General features: G+C 45.9%; 1 protein-coding gene across 1 annotated transcript in view; it reads left to right on the top strand.

Annotated features, from left to right (window-relative positions):
- The window catches only part of ANK2 (ankyrin 2), a 325,210-nt gene that overhangs the window by 43,255 nt on the left and 261,941 nt on the right, over positions 1–20,014 (top strand). The window contains exon 2 of the mRNA XM_087816209.1: positions 1,866–1,926. Within this exon, the coding sequence (XP_087672335.1) occupies positions 1,906–1,926 (21 nt within the window). The 5' untranslated portion in view covers positions 1,866–1,905. The remainder of the gene's footprint in view (positions 1–1,865; positions 1,927–20,014) is intronic.

The raw sequence follows: 20,014 nt of genomic DNA on the forward strand, positions 1-20,014 counted from the left end.
GACGTGGCAGGTCCTGGCTCTGGAGCTTACAAAGCTGGGGTCAGAGAAATTCCAGAAAATCCAGAGAGCCTGTGAACTGTCCAAAGAGAGTAAACTGGGAGAGCAGGAGCCCACGGTGCTTCTGCATGTGAGACGTGGAAGCAGAACGAGGACCTGTCGACAGCTCGGGAGAAGCTGCCAAAGGGCCATGGCTGGCAAGCGGTGCGCTTGGGCCGCGTGAGAGACACGCTTTTCTGGGGCAAGAAAGGAGGCGTGAATAAGAGCTGAGCGATGTGACAGTTATTGGGATGTCAATTAAAAAAAATGTTTTTATTGATTTTAGAGAGAGGGGAGAGGAGAGGGAGAGAGAGGTAGAAACATTGATGAGAGAGAAGCATCGATCGGCTGCCTCCGGCACCCGCTGGGGATCCAGCCTGCAGCCCCGGCACCTGCCCTGACCGGGAATCGCACCGGCGACCCCAGTGCGGGGATGACGCTCGACCCTGAGCCACGCCCGCCAGGCTGTCACTTTCTGTCTCGTCTGTCTGTAAACGGAATGAGGTCCTTGTGAGTCTGCTCAGACTTGAATGAACTGAACTCAACAAATGGATACTAGGCTTCAGTTGGGAAAGTTGTGGGCACGACTCTGAGGCTGCACACGGGCCGAAAAGGGCAGTGAAGAGGGACGCGTGCCACCGGCGGGGGCGCATGTAAGGCTGCAGAAGCTGGGGCTAGCCATGAGCAGAACCGGGAAGAGAGTGGAGGGGCACATGTATGTAACACATGCTTACATGATTGTTTATAGGCATTTGACAGTAATCTGAACAGCATTGAAAAGACAACGGCTAAGTAAGTTATGAAACAACAGCTTAGTGCACAGATTTGCAGACATTAAAATGCATGAACACTAGGGCAGTAAATAGAAATCTCTACTTATTTACAGTGATATTAAAATGCCCGGCCAGCATGGCTCAATGGTTGAGCACTGAGCTACTGAACAAAGAGGTCCCTGGCTCGATTCCTAGTCAGGGCACGTGCCTGGGTTCTGGGCTTGGTCCCCAGTACGGGGCGTGCAGGAGGCAGCCGATCAATGACTCACTCTCATCATTGATGTTTCTCTCTCTCTCCCTCTTCCTTCTTCTCTCTCTAAAATCAATAAAGACTTTTTTTTTTTTAAAAAGAAGAGGTACAATATTTTGCATTTATAGTGTTATATTTGCTAACTTTAAAGGAGTCTCTATTCATATCCATGAAAGGTTTATATTTCCCTTTTTAAATGAGTACATATTTGTATTTATAGATTTAAAGGAGAAAGAACATGAATAAAAAATTCAGTGTTGAGTTCAGATAGTGGGATAGAGTGATTTTTGTTCTTCCTAAAATTCTTTTACTCTTTTTGTCAGGTTTTAACAATAAAAGTTTTAATATAGATTATAGATTATATAAACTTTCATTTAGAACATGACTGAAGCCTCAGCCCGTGTCTTGGCTAACGTTGTTAGACATAAACCAGAACCAATAAACACAGTGCTCAAGTGTGAACAGTGACCTTCGTCCTGTTTGCAATGACCTTGACCATCTCAACTCTGCTAAAGTTGCTTAAAGTTCCTCACGATTAGACATTTTTGTAATTTCTTCAATCTGTTCCTGTTATATATATATACTGCTTTCCTATCTTTTCAATTGCTCTATTTTGCCTACTTTTCTGAGCTCTTAAAATATTTAAATTCTTTTGTTTTACTCTTTTGTGTTTATAATAGTGACAATTTTCTTTTACGTAATTTATCAGTGCCTACTAATACCCCATTTTTAGTAGAAATGTGAAAACTGTTGCTAATGATAAGCTGAAATGATTTCAAACTTATATATCTTTTTTCTTCTTTCAGGTAAGTGGCTGGATGGGGACATGAAGAGCTGATATTTCAGATGACAACCATGTTGCAAAAGGTACTGTTGGCACTTTAATATCACTGTAAAGGAATCCTATGGAAAGACACCGAGGTGGGAATGTAACTAAGTACCGTTTTGGTAAAAACAGGTGTTGTGTGTGTGTATAAACAGACTTAAAGATGTAACAGCTTTAAGAATAATTATGAGAAATATAATGTGTGATGGGGCTTTTCTGTCTGTAGTGTAGGAAACTACTTTCAGCATTATCTGGGAATGAAAGATAAATCGATTATCTTGTCAACATATTCACTGGCGGGCAGAGGGAGGTGGGAAGAAATTGGGGGCAGCAGACACAATGGACACGTTGTCATTGGGACACAGTCATCTTTTTCCCCTATGGTTTCTCTTATGGTTTATTTTCTGTGACCAAAACACCATCTCAGAACCATTCATAATACTGATTCCTGTAAACTTGTCAATAATGCAGTTGGATTCTGGATAATCAAATGGATTGTATCAGTGTGGAGAATTCTCCTGGCTCTACTTATATAAAAACTTATAAATAAGAGGAGGGAGGGAAGGAAATATCCTCCTTAGGGAAATAATAGACCATGGGACTCCCAGACCTAGATGTCAGTCACACACATGGTTTGTGGAAATCCAACTTTTTAAAAAACCATAAATCTTGTCTAGAAGGAATCTTTAAAATACCGTAGAAACCATCGTGTCTGGTGACAGGGAAACAATTGCGTTATGAACTGTTAGGTGAGCAGTGTGATGCCGTTAACCTCGGTGAGCTGGAGACCCGTGACTTTTGAGACACCGCGAGTCACGCCCTGTGCTTGAACTGGAGGAGCGGTCACTCCAGTGAGCAGGAGACGTACCAGAGTATTGACAGAGGAGAAATCTGCTCGACTTGTTCATAAAATTACAATATTTAAAAAATGTCCTCGAGGATCTTCTGACCTCAGGGCAGGTGCCAGTGAAGAGGCTTAATTTGAAGAGAGGTTTGCAAAAGAGTTGGTGAAATCATTTGGCACCAAAAAGTTGATATTCCTCTTCTGATGATGGTCATTTATACTCTTCTGATGATGGTCAGTTAATTAGCATAAATGTTCACGCTGGCTATTCCTTTGAGTGTTAGGGAGACTTAGTTTTATTAATACTGATGCTGCACACGCTGATCGATGCGGGCTGTTTCGGGCAGGGCAGATGCCATCATGTCCTGTTGTGTTAACACATCACAACACAATGTGCTTCAGCGGAGGGACCCGCGAGGCGCCCAGCGCAGACCCACGGCCGCCGTCGGGAGAGGCGCCCTAGAACCTGAGCGGGAAGATCTGCGGCAGATGTGGGGACTGGCTGTCTCTCTGTCGTGCAGACGGCAGAGTAAAGGAGGCTGCTTCTGTCGGGACGGCCTTCGGACAAGAGCAGAGGGCAGGTCCAGGGCTGGGAAAGGAGAGTCAGGGACTGTCAGGGAGCAGGCTGAGGAAGAAAGAGGGGTGAGGAGATGACGTCAGCAAAGGGGTGTCCTAGGAAAATGCAGCCTGTGAATGAAAGTGGAGAGAACCGGGTAGGTGGACGTGGCTGTTGGGATTAGAGTCCTGGACACGTGTAGGGGCTGATGGACCAGTGCGGCAGGAGGAGAGACCAAGGGTCCGGGGCTGAGGAGGGAGGAGGCCATGGCTGGCCGAGGACACGCCTCAGGCCACTGAGGCAGACGGCAGGTGAGCGGGTGCAGGGCGGCTATGGACTTGGTGGGGACGTCGAGGTTCAGCCCTGACTTCTAGTGCGTGGCCAAGTGGCTAGGACGGCGTGAGGCAAGGGTGGGATAGGGACAGAGTCGCCCCCAGACAGTGTCCGCAGTCCATTGGTATCGACGGCTGGGAATGGGCAGTGTCTTCAGCTTCCAATGTGCTGACGGCCTGGCCAACCACGGAGGTCACTGCCTGCCTGGCTGGGAGGATTACTGAAACCCAGTAAATAATCACCCTTCCCCTGGAGGGAACCAGGCCCGCAATTGAGGACATTCATGGGCACGCCGTCTTTTCCCTTATTTTGCATGAACACATATTTCGTGTGTTTATAAGGGTACGATCTGTACGAATGTGACTTAGGTGAGAAATCAGAGATTCTGTGTTGATGGAAAGATATTGGCTACTTTCTCAGGTCCTCAGTGCTGGGGTGTCTCCTAATGACGGCATTATTTTTTTTTTAAATTTTTGTTAATTATTATTTTTAAAAAATTTATCTTTATTGTTGAGAGTATTACAGGTGTTCCATTACCTCCCCCCCAATTGACCCCCTCCGCTTCGCTCCCACCCCCTCCCCAAGCCTTCACCCCATCATTGTCTGTGTCCATGGATTATGCATATATGCATATAACTTCTTTGGTTAATCTCTTCCCACCCTCCACTCCCCTTCCCTCTTCCCTCTGAAATATGACCGTCTGTTGCCTGCGTCAGTGTCTCTGGATCTATTTAGTTTGTCAGATTCTTTTGTTCATTAGCTTCTTCTTAAAGAAGACCCTTCAACATTTCCTGTAGTGCCGGTCTGGTTGTGATGAACTCCTTTAGCTTTTTCTTCTCTGTGAAGCTCTTTATCTGACCTTCAGTTCTAACTGATAGCTTTGCTGGGTAAAGCAATCTTGGTTGTAGTTCCATGTTTTTCATCACTTTGAATACTTCCTGCCACTCCCTTCTGGCCTGCAAGGTTTCTGTTGAGAAATCAGCTGAGAGTCGTAAGAGTGCTCCCCTGTAGGTAACTAATTGCTTTTCTCTTGCTGCTTTTAAGGTTCTCTCTTTGTCTTTAACCTTTGGCATTTTAATTATGATATGTTTTGCTGTGGGCCTCTTTCAGTTCTTATTGTTTGGGACCCTCTGTGCTTCCTGGACTTGTAAGTCTATTTCTTTCCCCAGGTAGGGGAAGGTTTCTGTCATTACTTTTTTAAATGGATTTTCAACTTCTTGGTCTCCTTCTTCCCCTTCTGGCACCCCAATAATACGAATGTTGGGCCTCCTGAAGTTGTCCAGAGGCTCCTTATGCTATCTTCACATTTCTGGATTCTTTTTTCTTTTTGCTCTTCTGGTTGGGTGTTTTTGTTTCCTCATGTTCCAAATTGCTGATTTGATTTTCAGTGTCCTCTACTCTACTGTTGATTCCCTGTAAATTGTTCTTCATTTCAGTTCGTGTAGCCTTGATTTCAAATAGGTACTTTATTATGTTATTGATTTTCTGAGTTAGTTCCCTAATAGTCTGCTTAAACATCCTTATAAGCAAAATTCTGAACTGTAGCTGTTAGCTTGCTTGGATCTATTTCATTTAGTTCCTCTTCTAGAGATTTCTTTTGTTCTTTCCTTTGTGACATGTTTCTTTGCCTCCACATTTTGGCTGCTTCCAGGTGTTTGTTTCTATGTATTAGGTAGAGCTGCTATGTGTCCTGGAATTTGTAGAGTGGCTTTGTGGAGTAGGTGTCCTGTAGGGTCCAGTGGCTCAGCCTCCCCAGTCACCTGAGCTGGGCCTTCTAGGTGCTCCCCTGTGTGGGCTGTGTGCTCTGACCTGTTGTAGTTGAGCCTTGGTTGCTGTTGGCGTCACTGGGAGGAACTGACCCCCCAGGCCAATCAGCTGTGAGGACCAGCTGCAACTACAGCCAAAGAGCTGCTGTGCTGGAGACACCCCTATGGAGCAGGATTTACTTCAGTGGGGCTTTGGTGTTCACCACGTGTGCCCCTTGAGTGTCACTTGTGGATGTGGTAGGGTTGTAATCCAGCCTGGTCTAGCCTGACCACCAGATGCACTGTCTCTGGGGCCTTCTAGGAGGTGCAAAGTCAGCCTGTGCCAGTGCCTTGCCCAGGGCCACCCAGCATGAGCTACACAGCAAACCGTTGTTGACTGCTACTTGTGCTGGGCTTTGCGTTGTCCAGGAGAGGCCAAGCTATGAGCCAATGCAGGCTGCCGGTAGTGCCAGGCCTGGGGCCACTTATCAAGCCATATGGGGCCTGCTGCTGCTTGTTTGAGAGACTTTAGGAAATTCCTAAGCATGAGGCTTGAGAGGCCACTTGCACAGAAAAGCCCCTGGAAATGGCCTGGATGAGCTGCAGGTGGGGAGGGGCGGGGCCTCCAGGAATCACAGGGCGGGGCCAAAGGTTCGAGTCAGGTGCTGGCGACTCAAATATGGGGCCTGCCTGCTGGCTGTGTGGGGAGGACTCATCAAAGGAGCCATGTCCTCCGCCAGCTCTTCTGCCCGGGAGAAAGCGTCCCCTCCACCTCCTGCCCTGATTCCAGGCAGGTTAGTTCCTCCCCGAGTGTCCTGGGTCCTTTCAGGCTGCTGCCTGGCTCTGGGCTCTGAGGGAGCATCTGAGTGAGTCCCTGCTGGGCCTTTAAGAGGAGCTGCTGGGGCTCCCGCAGCCTCCACGACCCTCAGGGACAGTCCCTGCTGGTTTCACAGCCCGGAGTTGTGGGGACGTCTCTTCCTGGCCCTGGAGCCCTGGGCTGGGGACCTGATGGGGGCTGGGACCCCTACTCCTCTGGGAAACCACCTCGGAGGTTTCCTCCCGGGTTTAACCCGCGGCACCGGGTGTGGGCCCCCAGCAAGTCTCTGCGGTTCAGCCCTGACCCTCCCATGTCTGCGCCCCTCCTACCTCTGGGTGCTTCTTCACTTCCCTGGTTGTGGGGCTTCTGTGCAGCCGGATCTCAGGAGGCTCTGGGTGAGGGTGGTTCTATGTTTTAGTTGTGATTTTGATGTGGTTGCGGAGGCGGCGGGTGCAGGTGTTACCTACGCTCCATCTTGTTTCTCCATGACGGCATTTTAACGACAAAGCTTAGGAACAGTGTTTGACCTCGAAGAAGAAATTTTTTAATCCCGAAATCTGTCCCGTTTGCCATGACAGAGAGCGCGTGCTCGCCCCACTCACGTGGGGGAGCGTGGCTGGCTCCTCCTCCCCGGGGAGCGTCGTTTGGCCGTCGGTTCGAATAAACACAGTGAACAGGCCCAGGACATGAAGCACTTCAGTTTGTTGGCTTTGAATTATGAGAACGATAGTATCCCATTTAACTAGAAACTCTAAATTTCTGATAGTATCCCATTTAACTAGAAACTCTAAATTTCTATTTCCCATTTTGATTTTTAAGAGTATTTACTTGAGGGCAGAGAGCTCTTTACAAGACTGAAGAGAACTTCGGTTCAGGAACTCACAAATGTTTTTTTAGCTGCAAAACCACTTTGAAAAATAAAATGTGGTGTAAATGAAGATGAAAAGACCTGTCTGGTGCCAGGGGCACTGGGGGTGGGGGTGGGGCTATTGCCCGCCTGCACTGACACCTCTGCCCTCCTCACCCCACATCAGGTAGGTCCCCTGAGACGTCACCACTGAACCCCATGCGACATTGTCTGACAATTGCAATTCTAGTGATCACAACTGCACTGAATTTCATCAAAGCATAGAGTCATTAAGATGAAGTTTACTGGTTTTGAAGATAACATTTTCTCTGTAATAAAACAGGCAGGTTGGTGTCTACTTTGTCCTGAAGGGTTGCTATCATGTTAGTGATAGTAGACACTAATCTGGCCAAAGCAGCTCCATACAGAGCGTTGCTCGGTGCGCTGCATGTCTGGGTTTGAGAAGCCAGGCTCTCCATGTCGTTAATGCTGCTGCTGGTCAGGAGGCCATGTGTGCCAGCAGGGCCCCTTGTCCTGTCCTCAGAAGGTGCAGATGTGGCCGCAGCCGAAAGATTTAGCTGCCTTGCCCTCCAGCAGCCACGGAAGTTATGGGCAGGTGAGCAAGGTGTGGCTCTTCCTTCAGGTATGACTGCTCAGGGCCGGAGGTATCCTCAGACATGGTATTGAATGTTTCCAAGAAAATAACAGACACTGTTAGAAACAAGAGCGTGCAGAAGGTGGATGCGGGTGGCTTACAGGAAAGCTGAGGGGGAGGGTGCAGAACTTGCTAAGAGGTTCACACCTGTAATCCGCAGGGAGCAGTGTTGAACACAGATGTGCCACACACAGTACGGACTGTGTGCTCGAGTTATTTTTAATAGTCATAGCAACCCAGTGAGGCGGTATGATGACTTGATTTTATATCTGATGAAATGGAGGCTCAGAGAGGTTAAGTAGCTCATCTAACTCACACAGTAAATCCCAGCAAACGTGGTGGAGCCCAAGTCGAGGTCCAGATCATTTCATTTCATGACCATGGTGGCCCAGTGGGGCAGACCCAACAGCCAGCTGGCGTTACAGGTAGTTGAAGTTACAAAATTCAAAACTTGTGGGTTCCAAGAAGCGGGCGAGTCTTTCAGGCGAGAGGGTGCCACCCGAGAAGTCACTGCCTCCAGTGCTCACTGAGAAAGAAGTGGCCGGAGGGTTCCCCAAGGGCCTGTGGCTTTTTCATGGCCTCACACAATCCTCCCCTAAATGCTATGCTGACTAGAGGACTATCTGCAGATGTTGGCCATGTGGGGCTTGTGCTACCAGGAACTTTTCAGGTGGAGGTTGGGTTGGGGAGTCTGGCGGGCTGAGGACTCCCCTTGAGGCCCACACATGGGGAGACCTCTGTCCTTTGATCCTGAGATTCATTTCCTGGGGGCGGGGAAGGAGCTGAGCTCTGGGTTCTGTCCCGACAGCGCCTGTTCTGGCCTCTGTCCCTGCGCGTACATGGACCCGTATCTGCTGGCACCTGGAATGTTGTTCTGATGACAGAGGGGTCTAGAGAATGATGAAACGGGTTGACTATGACATCATATGCCCCAGATAGAAAATTTAGTCTTGAGTTTTTTCAAGTCTTTTTAAGGCTTGTCTAAATATCTGTGGCTACCAGGAGAAAATAGCTAAGACTAAACTTTTCAGATGTTAGGAAACAGAATATCTTTATTGACATGGTTATTGAGAATACGTATATTTTTGTTTGCCTGTGATGTTGATGTCAAAAATTTTTATACTTCTGAGAGCCAATTTCTTATCTTATTGTATAAATCTAAAGTAATATTTGAGACATTTCCTACCGCAATGGAATTTTGACCCTTTATTCTGACCAATAATTATAACCTAATTTGCTTAAATTTAGATAACAAACTCCCAAGCTCTGTTTTCTGGAATATGTTTTCCTGGAAAACATACATAACTGGGAATAATGATATAAAATGCTAGATTAGATTTGTTCATCTTAATCCATTTAAGTGCTAAGAACCATCAAATAAAAACCAGAGCTTTCTAGTCTCTGCCGCAGCTAATTTAATGGGTGTATTGTCCTTATAAGACTATAATTGTGTCTTACATACAGTTCTTGTGACTGCAGAAAACAGTCTTCTTTAGTTTCATCTTATTTCCTGTTTTGTTTTGGGTTGAACCTCCTTACAATTGGCATAAAACCCCTTTTCTCCTCTCACTATAAAAAAAGAAAAATGAAAACAAACAAACAAAAAAGGACACACTCATGGACAGGGGAAAACAGTGGCAACTGCTGGGGAGAGGGAGGGATGGAGGGCACTGGGCGATGCGGGGCGACGCACAGAGACCTGGGGTGCTGAGCATACAGTGCAGTGCACAGGCGATGTATGTGGAACTGTGCACCTGAAGCCTGTATAATTTTGTTAACCAGTGTCACCCTAATACATTTAATAAAAAACAAAAACAAAGTACCATTAGTTTTTCTGCAAGAAAAGAACAGAATTTTGGGAGAAAGTATTCGCCTGTGACGGGTATTCCTGCACCCTCAGCAGAGACCATGTGGAAGGACCCCAAGTCCAGTAAAGTGAACAGAACTCAATGAGCTGATTACTTACTTTTTTCAAAGAAAATACGCCTTCCTCTCCCACAACTCCACCATCTATTTTGCATGAGTTACTTACAATTCTAACAATGATACTAATTCCTTATAGTTACTGAATTGGTCATGTAATGAGTCAGGGCACAACACTAGAGTTTGTGTTAATGATTGTCGTCAACCATATCCTGTAGTGTTTAAAATTTTGTGAACAAATAAACGATAGAGTGAGCATGTTCTTCTTGGGCAAGTTTTGCAAAATTGTAAGAATGACACCAATCCCATGTCCCAGTCCACATCATTGGAGGCGGAGCAATGAAGACTGCAGGAGGCCACCCCAGTCAGGAGCCTGACACTGGAAATACAGTCCTTCCAGCACCCATGGGCCCTCGGCCTCGTGCCTCGTCAGCTGGGGCTGCTCAGTGGTGCAGAGGAAACATGGTAAAACGCTTACAGCTTTAGAAGTACTCTGAGCTCCTCAGATAACAGAAGAATTGCAAGTCTTGCAGGAAGAGCCCATCGCAGAAACGCTTCCTCAGCGCCACAGGGACTGAGTGCTCCACGGTAAATAGGGTAGAAAGTTGGTTTCACTGCACATGCCAACCTAGTGTCTGCAGAGCATGTCGTGGCCGCCACCCCAGGGACAGAGAAACTTTGCAGAAGGGTAGAAAGGAACTTTCAACAGCCCAGCTTAGTTTTTTGACAAAAGCCCAATGCACTGGGAATTCTCCAGCAAACGGGTTGGACTTGGCAGAGCTGATGTGCACATCTCTACACAGTCAGGCAAACGGAGACTCCGGAGGAACTGATCACCTTCTGCCTTCTTTACCTTAGAAAGATGGTCATATTTGAAAGACAATGAACTGCTAAGAGATTTTAGAAGGAAGGCTTGAAAACTGTTGAAAGGAAAACCCGTATTTAGCATTTTTCAAAAAGTCTTTAATACCCTTTTATACTTCCAAAATAATTGATCATAATTAACAGCAGCCCAAGCCCCATGGCTTATCATTTGAAGACTTGTTTATAATTTACCATTTGCCTTTTAAGTAAAAAACAATCTATTTCACTATTTTTTGTTTTTCTTGCTACTTTTTGCTGTAGTTTCATCATTATGAAATCAATGCCATTGGCTTTCTAAGCATGTTCACATGAGACTAACCCTGTTTGACATCACAGGGAAACAAGCTACATGACGTCAGCACATATTAAATGCTCTGTATGTCAGTATTAACACATAGTCTATGTGTCATACTTGTTTGTAGGAAATGTATACAAATTGGTAATGACATGGTCTTTAAGAACAAATTATTATAGCAATTTCAAGTAATTTGACCAAGTGTTTTAAATTTAAAAATACATATTTTTAAGTATTCTATCAAAAAATTCAATCATACAGAACAGTAGAGAGAAATGACTTACTTGAAATGTAAATCCTTGACTTTCATATTTTGTAAAACTTTTCAGTTACGGTTGGGGCGTCACAAAGTGTCCGGTGGCTTAAAACAGACAAGTTAAAAGAGAACATGCACTTTAAAAAAATCCTCACCCAAGGACATGCTTTGTTTTTTTCAATCAATTCTAGAGAGAGAGGAAGGGAGAGAGAAAGGGAGGGAGACAAACATCGATGTGAGAGAGAAACATCGATCGGTTGCCTCCTGGACTCACCTGCCTGGGGATCGAACCCGCACCTGGGCGTGTGCCCTGACCAGCAATCTAACCAGCGTGTCTGCGATGGTGCCCAACCTGAGCCACCCGGCCGGGGCTCCACTAATCTACTGATGGGCACTTGGGCCGCTCCCAGATCTTGGCTGTTGTAAATAACTTCAGTGAGCACAGGGGTGCATATATCTTTTTGAATTAGTGTTTTGGGTTTCTTTGGATAGAAGTGGAATTGCTGGGTCATGAGGCAGCTCCGTTTTTGATTTTGGGGCCCCTCCACACTGTTTCCACAGTGGCTGCACCCGTCTGCTTTCCCGCCGGCAGGGCACCAGGTTCCCTCTCCCACGCCCTCGCCAGCACGCGTCACGTGTCGTTGCATTGATGGTGGACCTTCTGACAGGCGTGAGGCGACACCTCACTGTGGTTTTAATTTGCATCTCTGATGATTAGCGACCTTGAGCATCTTTTCATATGCTCATTGGCCACCCGTGTGTCCTCTTTGGAGAAGTGTCTGTACGTGGCCTGGCCCTTCCGGAGGCCAGCCCCCGGCCAGGAGCCACTGCCGCTGCCCCGACGGAACGGAAAGCGCAGCTGTCACCCAGGAAATCCCAAGGACCGAGAAGCCGGAGCCAGAACAGGGGTCAAAGAGCAGTGTGTAGAGATGTGCTTCTCATGGTCCCCAGCACTAAAGAGCACGTTGAACAGTGTCGCTGCGCTGGGGGGTACGGGAGATTGTAGCCGAGGTTGCTCGGCCTGGCGCGGCGGGATCGGGGGGGAGCGAGGGGGCCGTAGAGAGTCCCTGGGAATCTCAGGAAGAGGGTCTTGACGTTTTGTTCTCATTGACTTTCAGAGAGAGAAAGGGAGAGCGAGAGGGAGAGAAACACCCATGTGAGAGAGGGACATCGCTCTGCTCTGCTTCCCCCTGCGGGGGGCAGGCCCGCAACCTGGGCATGAGCCCTGAGCGGTGTCCAGCGGCAGACCTTTGAGGTGCCTGGGAAGATGCCCAGCACTGAGCCACACTGGCCAGGACAAAGGTTTTGGAGTTTGGTGCTGACCGAATGCTTTAATCAATCGGGGCAGTTCAGTATCAGTGCTGTGTGTTAGTTGTGTTGGGTCCAAGCCTGTAGTTACGGACGACTGTCTCCAGCCGTGGTCACCGCCGCCCCCGGGTGCAGGAGCAGGCGGGCAGGGTTCACATGTTAGGTCACTGCCCCTTCTTCTGGTGTTTTAGGGGGTAAGTTGTTTTTAATGCTCCTTAAAAAAAGAAAAAGGAAAAAAGTATTACATAATGCTACGGTTATCTTGCCAACTCCAACGAAAATAGTACTTGAATTTACTGTGAGACAGGCACAGATTTAAACACCGCAGATGCGTGCTTCCAAAATGGAGGTGTCGTTTCATCCATCCGCTTGCCCCAGGGCTGGACTTTGTCAGTTAACAGCACTAGAGCCGAAGTCAACCCCTCTTAGCACACAGGACTGGCTAGACATCAGAGAAATTAAATTAATTTAGACTCCAACATTTTAAATAAAGCTTAAGGGATGACACTGGGGAATTACCTAAAATTGCCTCTAATCTTGTTGCTTCTTTGCCTTTTCAAATAAAATGGGTAAAAGTGCTCCACCTGAAATGCTGACTTCAGCCTGTGGAGCTCCTTTGGGAACGAGGCTGATTGTTAAGCTAATTGCTGTTATGTTGTTTTAAATGACTAACTAGCCAACAGAATCCCAACAAATTGCAAGCTCAACTAACACATAAAGTTGGGGGGAAATAACATGAACTAGATATTTCTGAAAGAAAAAGGCTGCTTCTGCAAATGAGACTTAGACCTCAAGCAAATGAGCTCGCAATACTCTAACGTCAGAACATTTGTCAACACCCCAGAGGGCGAAGTGCTGAAATTTGAACAAAATGGGAACCAGAAATATGAACATTAAGCAACCTCATTGGTCAGGTTGTAAAAGCATCACCACTCTGGCTGTCGCTGAGCTCAGGTACTGGAGCAGAGAGGGAGGGTGAATTTGGAAAGCAATAGAATGAAATGCCCAAACTCTTGGAATTTGTCTCAAACCAAAAGGCAACGAGCTCCGGAATTCAGCACAGGTTTAAAAATAGGGACCTTCCAGTTGTGGAGTCCTCCAGTCACACCACGTCCTGGTGACCCCACGATGCTCCTGCACGTCCTGGTGTGAAAACAGGAGGGGGGATGGGAACGTGATTTTGAAATTAAAAGGCGAGTGTATGCTGACATTTTAAAGAAACGTCTCCAGGAAAGGTGAGTCGCTGTCCACGGGTGACCCTTGGTCTTGGAGGGCGCACATGTCTGACTGTGGGGGGCAGCCTCAGAGGCGACCCACTGGCAGCACAGTGGCCCCTGATGGGAAACAATAAAGATATTTAACAATAAGCAGATTGTTAAATAAACTTGGTACTTTCACGAAATGGAATGTTATGCAGCCATTTAAAAGTAGTTTTTATTTTTTTAAACTTTTATTTATTTTTAAAATTTTTAAATTTTATTTTTGTTTAAAATATTACAGATGTCCCTTTTTCTCCCCAATGACCCGTTCCACCCCGTTCCTTCCCCCTCCCCAGTCCCTCTCCCCACCATTGCCGGTGTCCTTGGGTTGCACATATGTGCATATAAATTCTTTGGTTACTCTCTCCCCCTCCACCCACCCGCCCGCCCTCCTCCCTCCCTCTGACATTCATCAGTCTCATCTATGCTTCCATGTCATTGGATCTATTCTGTTCATCAGTTTATTAAGTTCTTTAGATTCCACATATAAGCGAGATCATGTGGTATTTGTCTTTCGCTGCCTGGCTTATTTCGCTTAGCACAATATTCTCCAGGTCCATCCCTGCTGTCCCAAAGGGTACGAGATCCTTCTTCTTCACAGCTGCGTAGTGTCCATGGTGTGAATGTCCCCCAGCTTTTTATCCACTCACCTACTGATGGGCACTCGGGCTGTTTCCAGATCTTGGCTATTGTAAACTGTGCTGCTATGAACATAGGGGCACATATATTCTTTCTGATCAGTGTTTCAGGATTCTTAGGGTACATTCCTAGAAGTGGGATCACTGGCCCAAAAGACAATTACATTTTTAATTTTTTGAGGACCCTCCACACTGTTTTCCACAGTGGCTGCCCCAGTCTGCATTCCCCCCAGCAGTGCACCAGGCTCCCCTTTCCCCACACCCTCGCCAGCACCTGTCGTTTGTTGATTTGTTGATGGAGCCATTCTGACAGGTGTGAGGCGACACCTCATTGTGGGTTTAATTTGCATCTCTGATGATTAGTGACATCGAGCATTTTCTCATGTGTCTCTTGGCATCTGTGTGTCCTCTTTGGAGAAGTGTCTATTCAGGTCCTTTGCCCATTTCTTAACTGGGTTGTTTGTCTTCCTCATGCTGAGGGCTATGAGTTCTTTGTACACTTTGGAAATTAGCCCCTTATCAGATGCATCCTCGGCAAATATGTTTTCCCAGACCGTGGGGTTCCTTTGTATTTTGAGGCTGTTTTCTTTTGCTGTGCAGAAGCTTTTTAGTTTGATGTAGTCCCAGATGTTTATTTTTTCCTTTGTTTCTCTTGCCCTAGGAGATGTACCAGTGAAGAGTCCACTACATGGCATGTCTGTGACTTTACTGCCTATGTTTTCTTCCAGGATTTGTATGGTTTCGTGACTTACATTTAAGTCTTTTATCCATTTTGAGTTTATTTCTGTGTATGGTGAAAGTTGGTGGTCTAGTTTCATTCTTGTGCATGTATCTGTCCAATTTTCCCAGCACCACTTACTGAAGAGACTGTCCTTACTCCATTGGATGCTCTTGCCTCCTTTGTCAAATATTAACTGACCATAAGGGCGTGGGGCTATTTCTGGGGCCTCTGTTCTGTTCCATTGATCTATAAGCCTGTTGTTGTACCAATACCAGGCCGTTTTGATTACAGTGGCTTTGTAGTACAGTTTGAAGTCTGGTAATGTGATCCCTCCCACTCTGTTCTTTTTTCTCAAGGTGGCTGCTGCTATTCAGGGTCTTTTTTGGTTCCATATAAATTTTCGAAATGTTTGTTCTAGGTCTGTGAAATATGCTGTTGGTATTTTAATAGGAATTACATTGAATTTATAAATTGCTTTGGGTAGTATGATATTACTACCCAAATATTAATTCTTCCAATCCATGAGCATGGTATATTCTTCCACTTGTTTAAATCTTCCTCTATTTCTTTTTTCAGTGTCCTATAGTTTTCTGAGTACAGGTCTTTTACATCCTTGGTTAAGTTTATTCCTAGGTATCTTGTTTTGTTAGTTGCAATGGTAAATGGTATTGCTTTTTTAGTTTCTCTCTCTGAAAGTTCATTGTTGGTGTATAAGGATGCCATTGATTTCCGGATGTTGATTTTGTATCCATCTGCCTTCCCAAATTCGTTTATCAAATCTAGTAGTACTTTGGTGGAGTCTTTAGGGTTTTCTATGTACAGTATCATGTCATCTGCAAATAATGACAGTTTTACTTCCTCCTTTCCAATTTCGATACCTTTTATGTTTTCTTCCTGTCTGATGGCTATGGCGAGGACTTCCAGTACTATGTTGAATAAGAGGGTGAAAGTGGACATCCCTGTCTTGTTCCGGTTTTTAATGGAAATGGTTTTAGTTTTTGCCCATTGAGTATGATGGTGGCTGTAGGTTTGTCAGATATGGCCTTTATTATGTTGAGGTATGATCCCTCTATTCCCACTTTGCTGAGAGTTTTTATCAGAAATGGGTGCTGGATTTTGTCAAATGCTTTTTCTGCGTCTATTGATATGATCATATGATTTTTGTCCCTCATTTTGTTTATGTGATGAATCACATTTATTGATTTGCGGATGTTGTACCAGCCTTGCATCCCCGGAATAAATCCCACTTGGTCGTGGTGTATGATCTTTTTAATGTCTTGCTGGATCCGGTTTGCTAGTATTTTAGTGAGGATTTTAGCATCTATGTTCATCAGGGATATTGGCCTGTAATTCTCTTTCTTTGTAGCGTCTTTATCTGGTTTTGGGATTAGGGTGATGCTGGCCTCATAGAAAGAGTTTGGGAGTTTTCCCTCCTCTTGAATTTTCTGGAATAGTTTGAATAGAATAGGTGTTAATTCTTCTTTGAATGTTTGGTAAAACTCGCCTGTAAATCCATCTGGTCCAGGACTTTTGTTTGCTGGGAGTTTTTTGATTGCTGCTTCAATTTCATTAATTGTTATTGGCCTATTCAGGTTTTTTGCCTCTTTCTGATTCAGCTTTGGAAGGTTGTATGCTTCTAGGAATTTGTCCATTTCCCCCATGTTGTCCAGTTTGTTGGCATATAGTTGCTCGTAATATTTTCTTACAATCCTTTGTATTTCTGTTGGGTCAGTTGTTATATCGCCTCTTTCATTTCTGATTTTATTTATTTGGGTCCTCTCTCTTTGTTTCTTAGTGAGTCTGGGTAAAGGTGCCTCAATCTTATTTACCTTTTCAAAGAACCAGCTCTTGGTTTTATTGATTTTTTCTATTTTTTTTTTTAGTCTCTATGTCATTAATTTCTGCTCTGATTTTTATTATTTTCTTCCTTAAAAGTAGTTTTTAATAGCAATTTTAATGACATGAAAAATGCTTTCTTAATTTAAAAGTTTAGGATAAAGACATGTCCAATATGCTCTCAACTGTGTTATCCACATGCAGAACAGCATGCAGTGGGGGCTTTATCCAGATACTTATCTTTTCTTCCTTCCTGTCGTTTCATTACAAATTCTTCTTACAGTGAACCTTTATTATCTTTATAATTAGAAACTACATTTTTTGAAGCCCACTGATTCCAAATGTTACTGCAAATTACAGTGGTGAAAACAGTCATTCTCTGGGATGTATATAGACATTTTCTGATTTTTTGATTCTCTTGATGGTCCATTTTGATTTAAAAAATCAAAAAACGAAATTGCTATGTACACTTTTGGAAGTGCCAGAAAAAATTTTGCCATAGCTTAGACTTATCCATGGTAACATGTTTATTAAATTTAAAAATAGTGATTACTAGCCCTGGCTGGTGTGGCGCAGTGGTTGCTCATGGTCCCCTGCACCCAGGTCACAGGTTCGTTTCCCAGTCAGAGCAGGTGCACACCTGGGGGAGACAGGGGGGTGCAGGAGATGGCCCATTGATGTCTCTTTCTCCCTTCCTCTCTTTCTAAAATCAATAAAAAGATTAAAAAAAAGATATCCCTTTTAAAAAGAATGATTATAATCTCATTTAAGAATAATAGAGAAAAGAATGATACATTGGACTTCAGACAAAAACAGTTGCTGTTTTTTAAAAAGAGCTTTTGAAGTAATTACAGTGGACAGGAAGGGCCTTTCACTTTCCTGAGCTGATGTGATTAGGAAATGTTTTAAATTGAAGGTAATATATTTCCATGCCATTAGAACTCATGAGAGAAAACAAACGCACTGTGATTCCTGAAATAAGGTGCAAATGATTAATGTAAACATAGTCCCCTAACTTTGGCCCATTCTGGTGCAAATAATTTTTTGAGAAGCAAGCTGAAAATGTAGTAGATCTGAGGGAGGCTGAGAGGCTGGAAATGGTGTCACTCGAGAGGGGCCCCAGACCAGGGGCCCCAGAGGAAGGAGGGTCTGTATGTGTTTGGGGGCGGGGGGACCTGGGCCTGTTCGCTGCTTTGAACATTTGCGGCATTGTGGAAACAGGATCCACGTGGCTCTGGAGTGCAGGGTCATGACCAGCTTACGGAGGACCTAGTGGAAGGTCTGCGTGCAGAATTTGGAAGAGGTTCTTAATGAGAATTTTCTTCAAATAGAGTTGAATTGTCTCTCACAGTAAGACGACTTCTGTGGTCGAAGTTTCGATTGAAGCCGGTGACCGACTCAGAGCCCAGCGGAGGTGACCCTGCCCAGGGTGGGGTTAGACCCTCCTGAGCCCCGAGCACCGCCAGCTGCCCCGGGTCCACCGGTCCCTGTGGCTCCGTTTCTGCCAAGATTTCCTTTTACCCGGCACTTGGCGCTCGCCCGCCCTGCCCGCCCCTCCTCTCCTTTCTCTCTGCTTGGTCTGTAGCTGGCATCTCTGTTCTTTCAGCATTCAAGTCAGTTTGAGGTGTTAACTATTAGATTCCACTCCCCCGTTTCGCTCCGTGTCGATGAAGGTCACATGTGGCCCATCTCCTTCCCTCCATGTTTATAAATCATACTTATTTCTTCATGTCTGTCAAACACACAGCAACAGGTTAGGAGAACAGTGTCAACTGAATGTGCAGTAAATTGGGTGCTAGAGATACAGCCCCAGGCAAAGTTAGCAAAAGATCTTTGCTCGCATGTTTACAGTCCCGTGGAAGAAGAGATAAACTGCCCACGGGTCGGGTCCTTGTCAGCCAGTAACGAGAGCGCTGGGGGAGACGCGACACCGCAGGGCACAGGGGTGTGGGAAGGGCGCTGCCTCATCAGGGGGCATTCGAATGGGACCTGAGGGGAGCAGGAACAAACCGTGTGGTTCTTGGAGCAAAGAACACTCACCGGCACGTAGGGACAGTGGGGGCTCTGTTCTGTTCATGCTGGTTCCAGGGACTCCCCGGGGCCAAAAGCAAGGGAGCGAGGTAGGCGCTGTGAGTGTGGGTGGGTGTGGGTGGGTGTGGGTGTGCGCCTGCGTGTCTGAGTGTGCGTGTCAGTGTGGTTTGCACTCGAGGGCATGCGTGTGTAGAGGGCACAGTTGAGCACTATAGCATCAGGCGCCGTGTCCGGTCTACAGCCTTGCTCCTGGTGACACAGGGGATGGGACACCATTGAAGGTTTCTAGCTGGGAAGTGACATGATCCCAACTGCATTCTAACTGTTTTCTTTACTCAGGATTTACCGCTTTTGGAAGTGAAAACGTGGGGTCAGTAACTTCCCCAAAGTCTTTGACTTGATCAAGTTCACTCACACTTCAGAGTTTTCCATTTGTCTTGACGAGCTGAGGAGCGCGGAGCAGGGCTCCGAGGGCCTGGCCGGGGCAGGGGGCGTGGGACACCTCGCCTTCCAACACTCCCTTCAGGTGCAGGTGCCGGAGCACCAACCCCTGCGCAGACGGACTCCACGGCATGGTCTCGGCTCTCCTCCGGCCCAGGTTTCTAGTGGCTTCGGGGAGGAGCTTGCCACTCCCTGCTGGGTGTGGGGTCGCTGTCTCTGTAAATGGGGGCACAGTAGCATCTACCTCACACTGCAGGTTTTAAAATCACAGATGAATTAGTACTTTATTTATTTATTTATTTTAAAGGGAGGTGCATTTTTAAAAAAAATATATCTTTATTGATTTCAGAGAGAGGAAAGGAGAGGGAGAGAGAGAGACAGAAACATCAATGATGAGAGAGTCATTGATCCGCTGCAGCCCGCAACCCGGGCATGTGCCCTGACCAGGAATCGAACCCTGATCACCTGGATCCTAGGTCCACGCTCAACTGCTGAGCCACGCCCAGCCGGGCACAAATGAATTAGTACTTTAAAGCAGTTGGAACAATGCATGATACACAGTAAGCACTAATGAACAATTTTAAATACTATTTACTTACTAATTTCAAAGACTCATCTATTTTCCTTTAGCTAAAATATCTCGTTAGACCCACAGAGCTACGTGTGTCCAAAATAGCACCTTCCCAGACTCTCAATCATTAGATCCCCACAGGACCCCACTAGGTGAAGGGCCCCAAATCCTGCAGCCCTGAAGTTGCCC

Source organism: Miniopterus natalensis, chromosome 4, assembly GCF_054644295.1.
Source record: "Miniopterus natalensis isolate mMinNat1 chromosome 4, mMinNat1.hap1, whole genome shotgun sequence".
NCBI classification, from domain to species: domain Eukaryota; kingdom Metazoa; phylum Chordata; class Mammalia; order Chiroptera; family Miniopteridae; genus Miniopterus; species Miniopterus natalensis.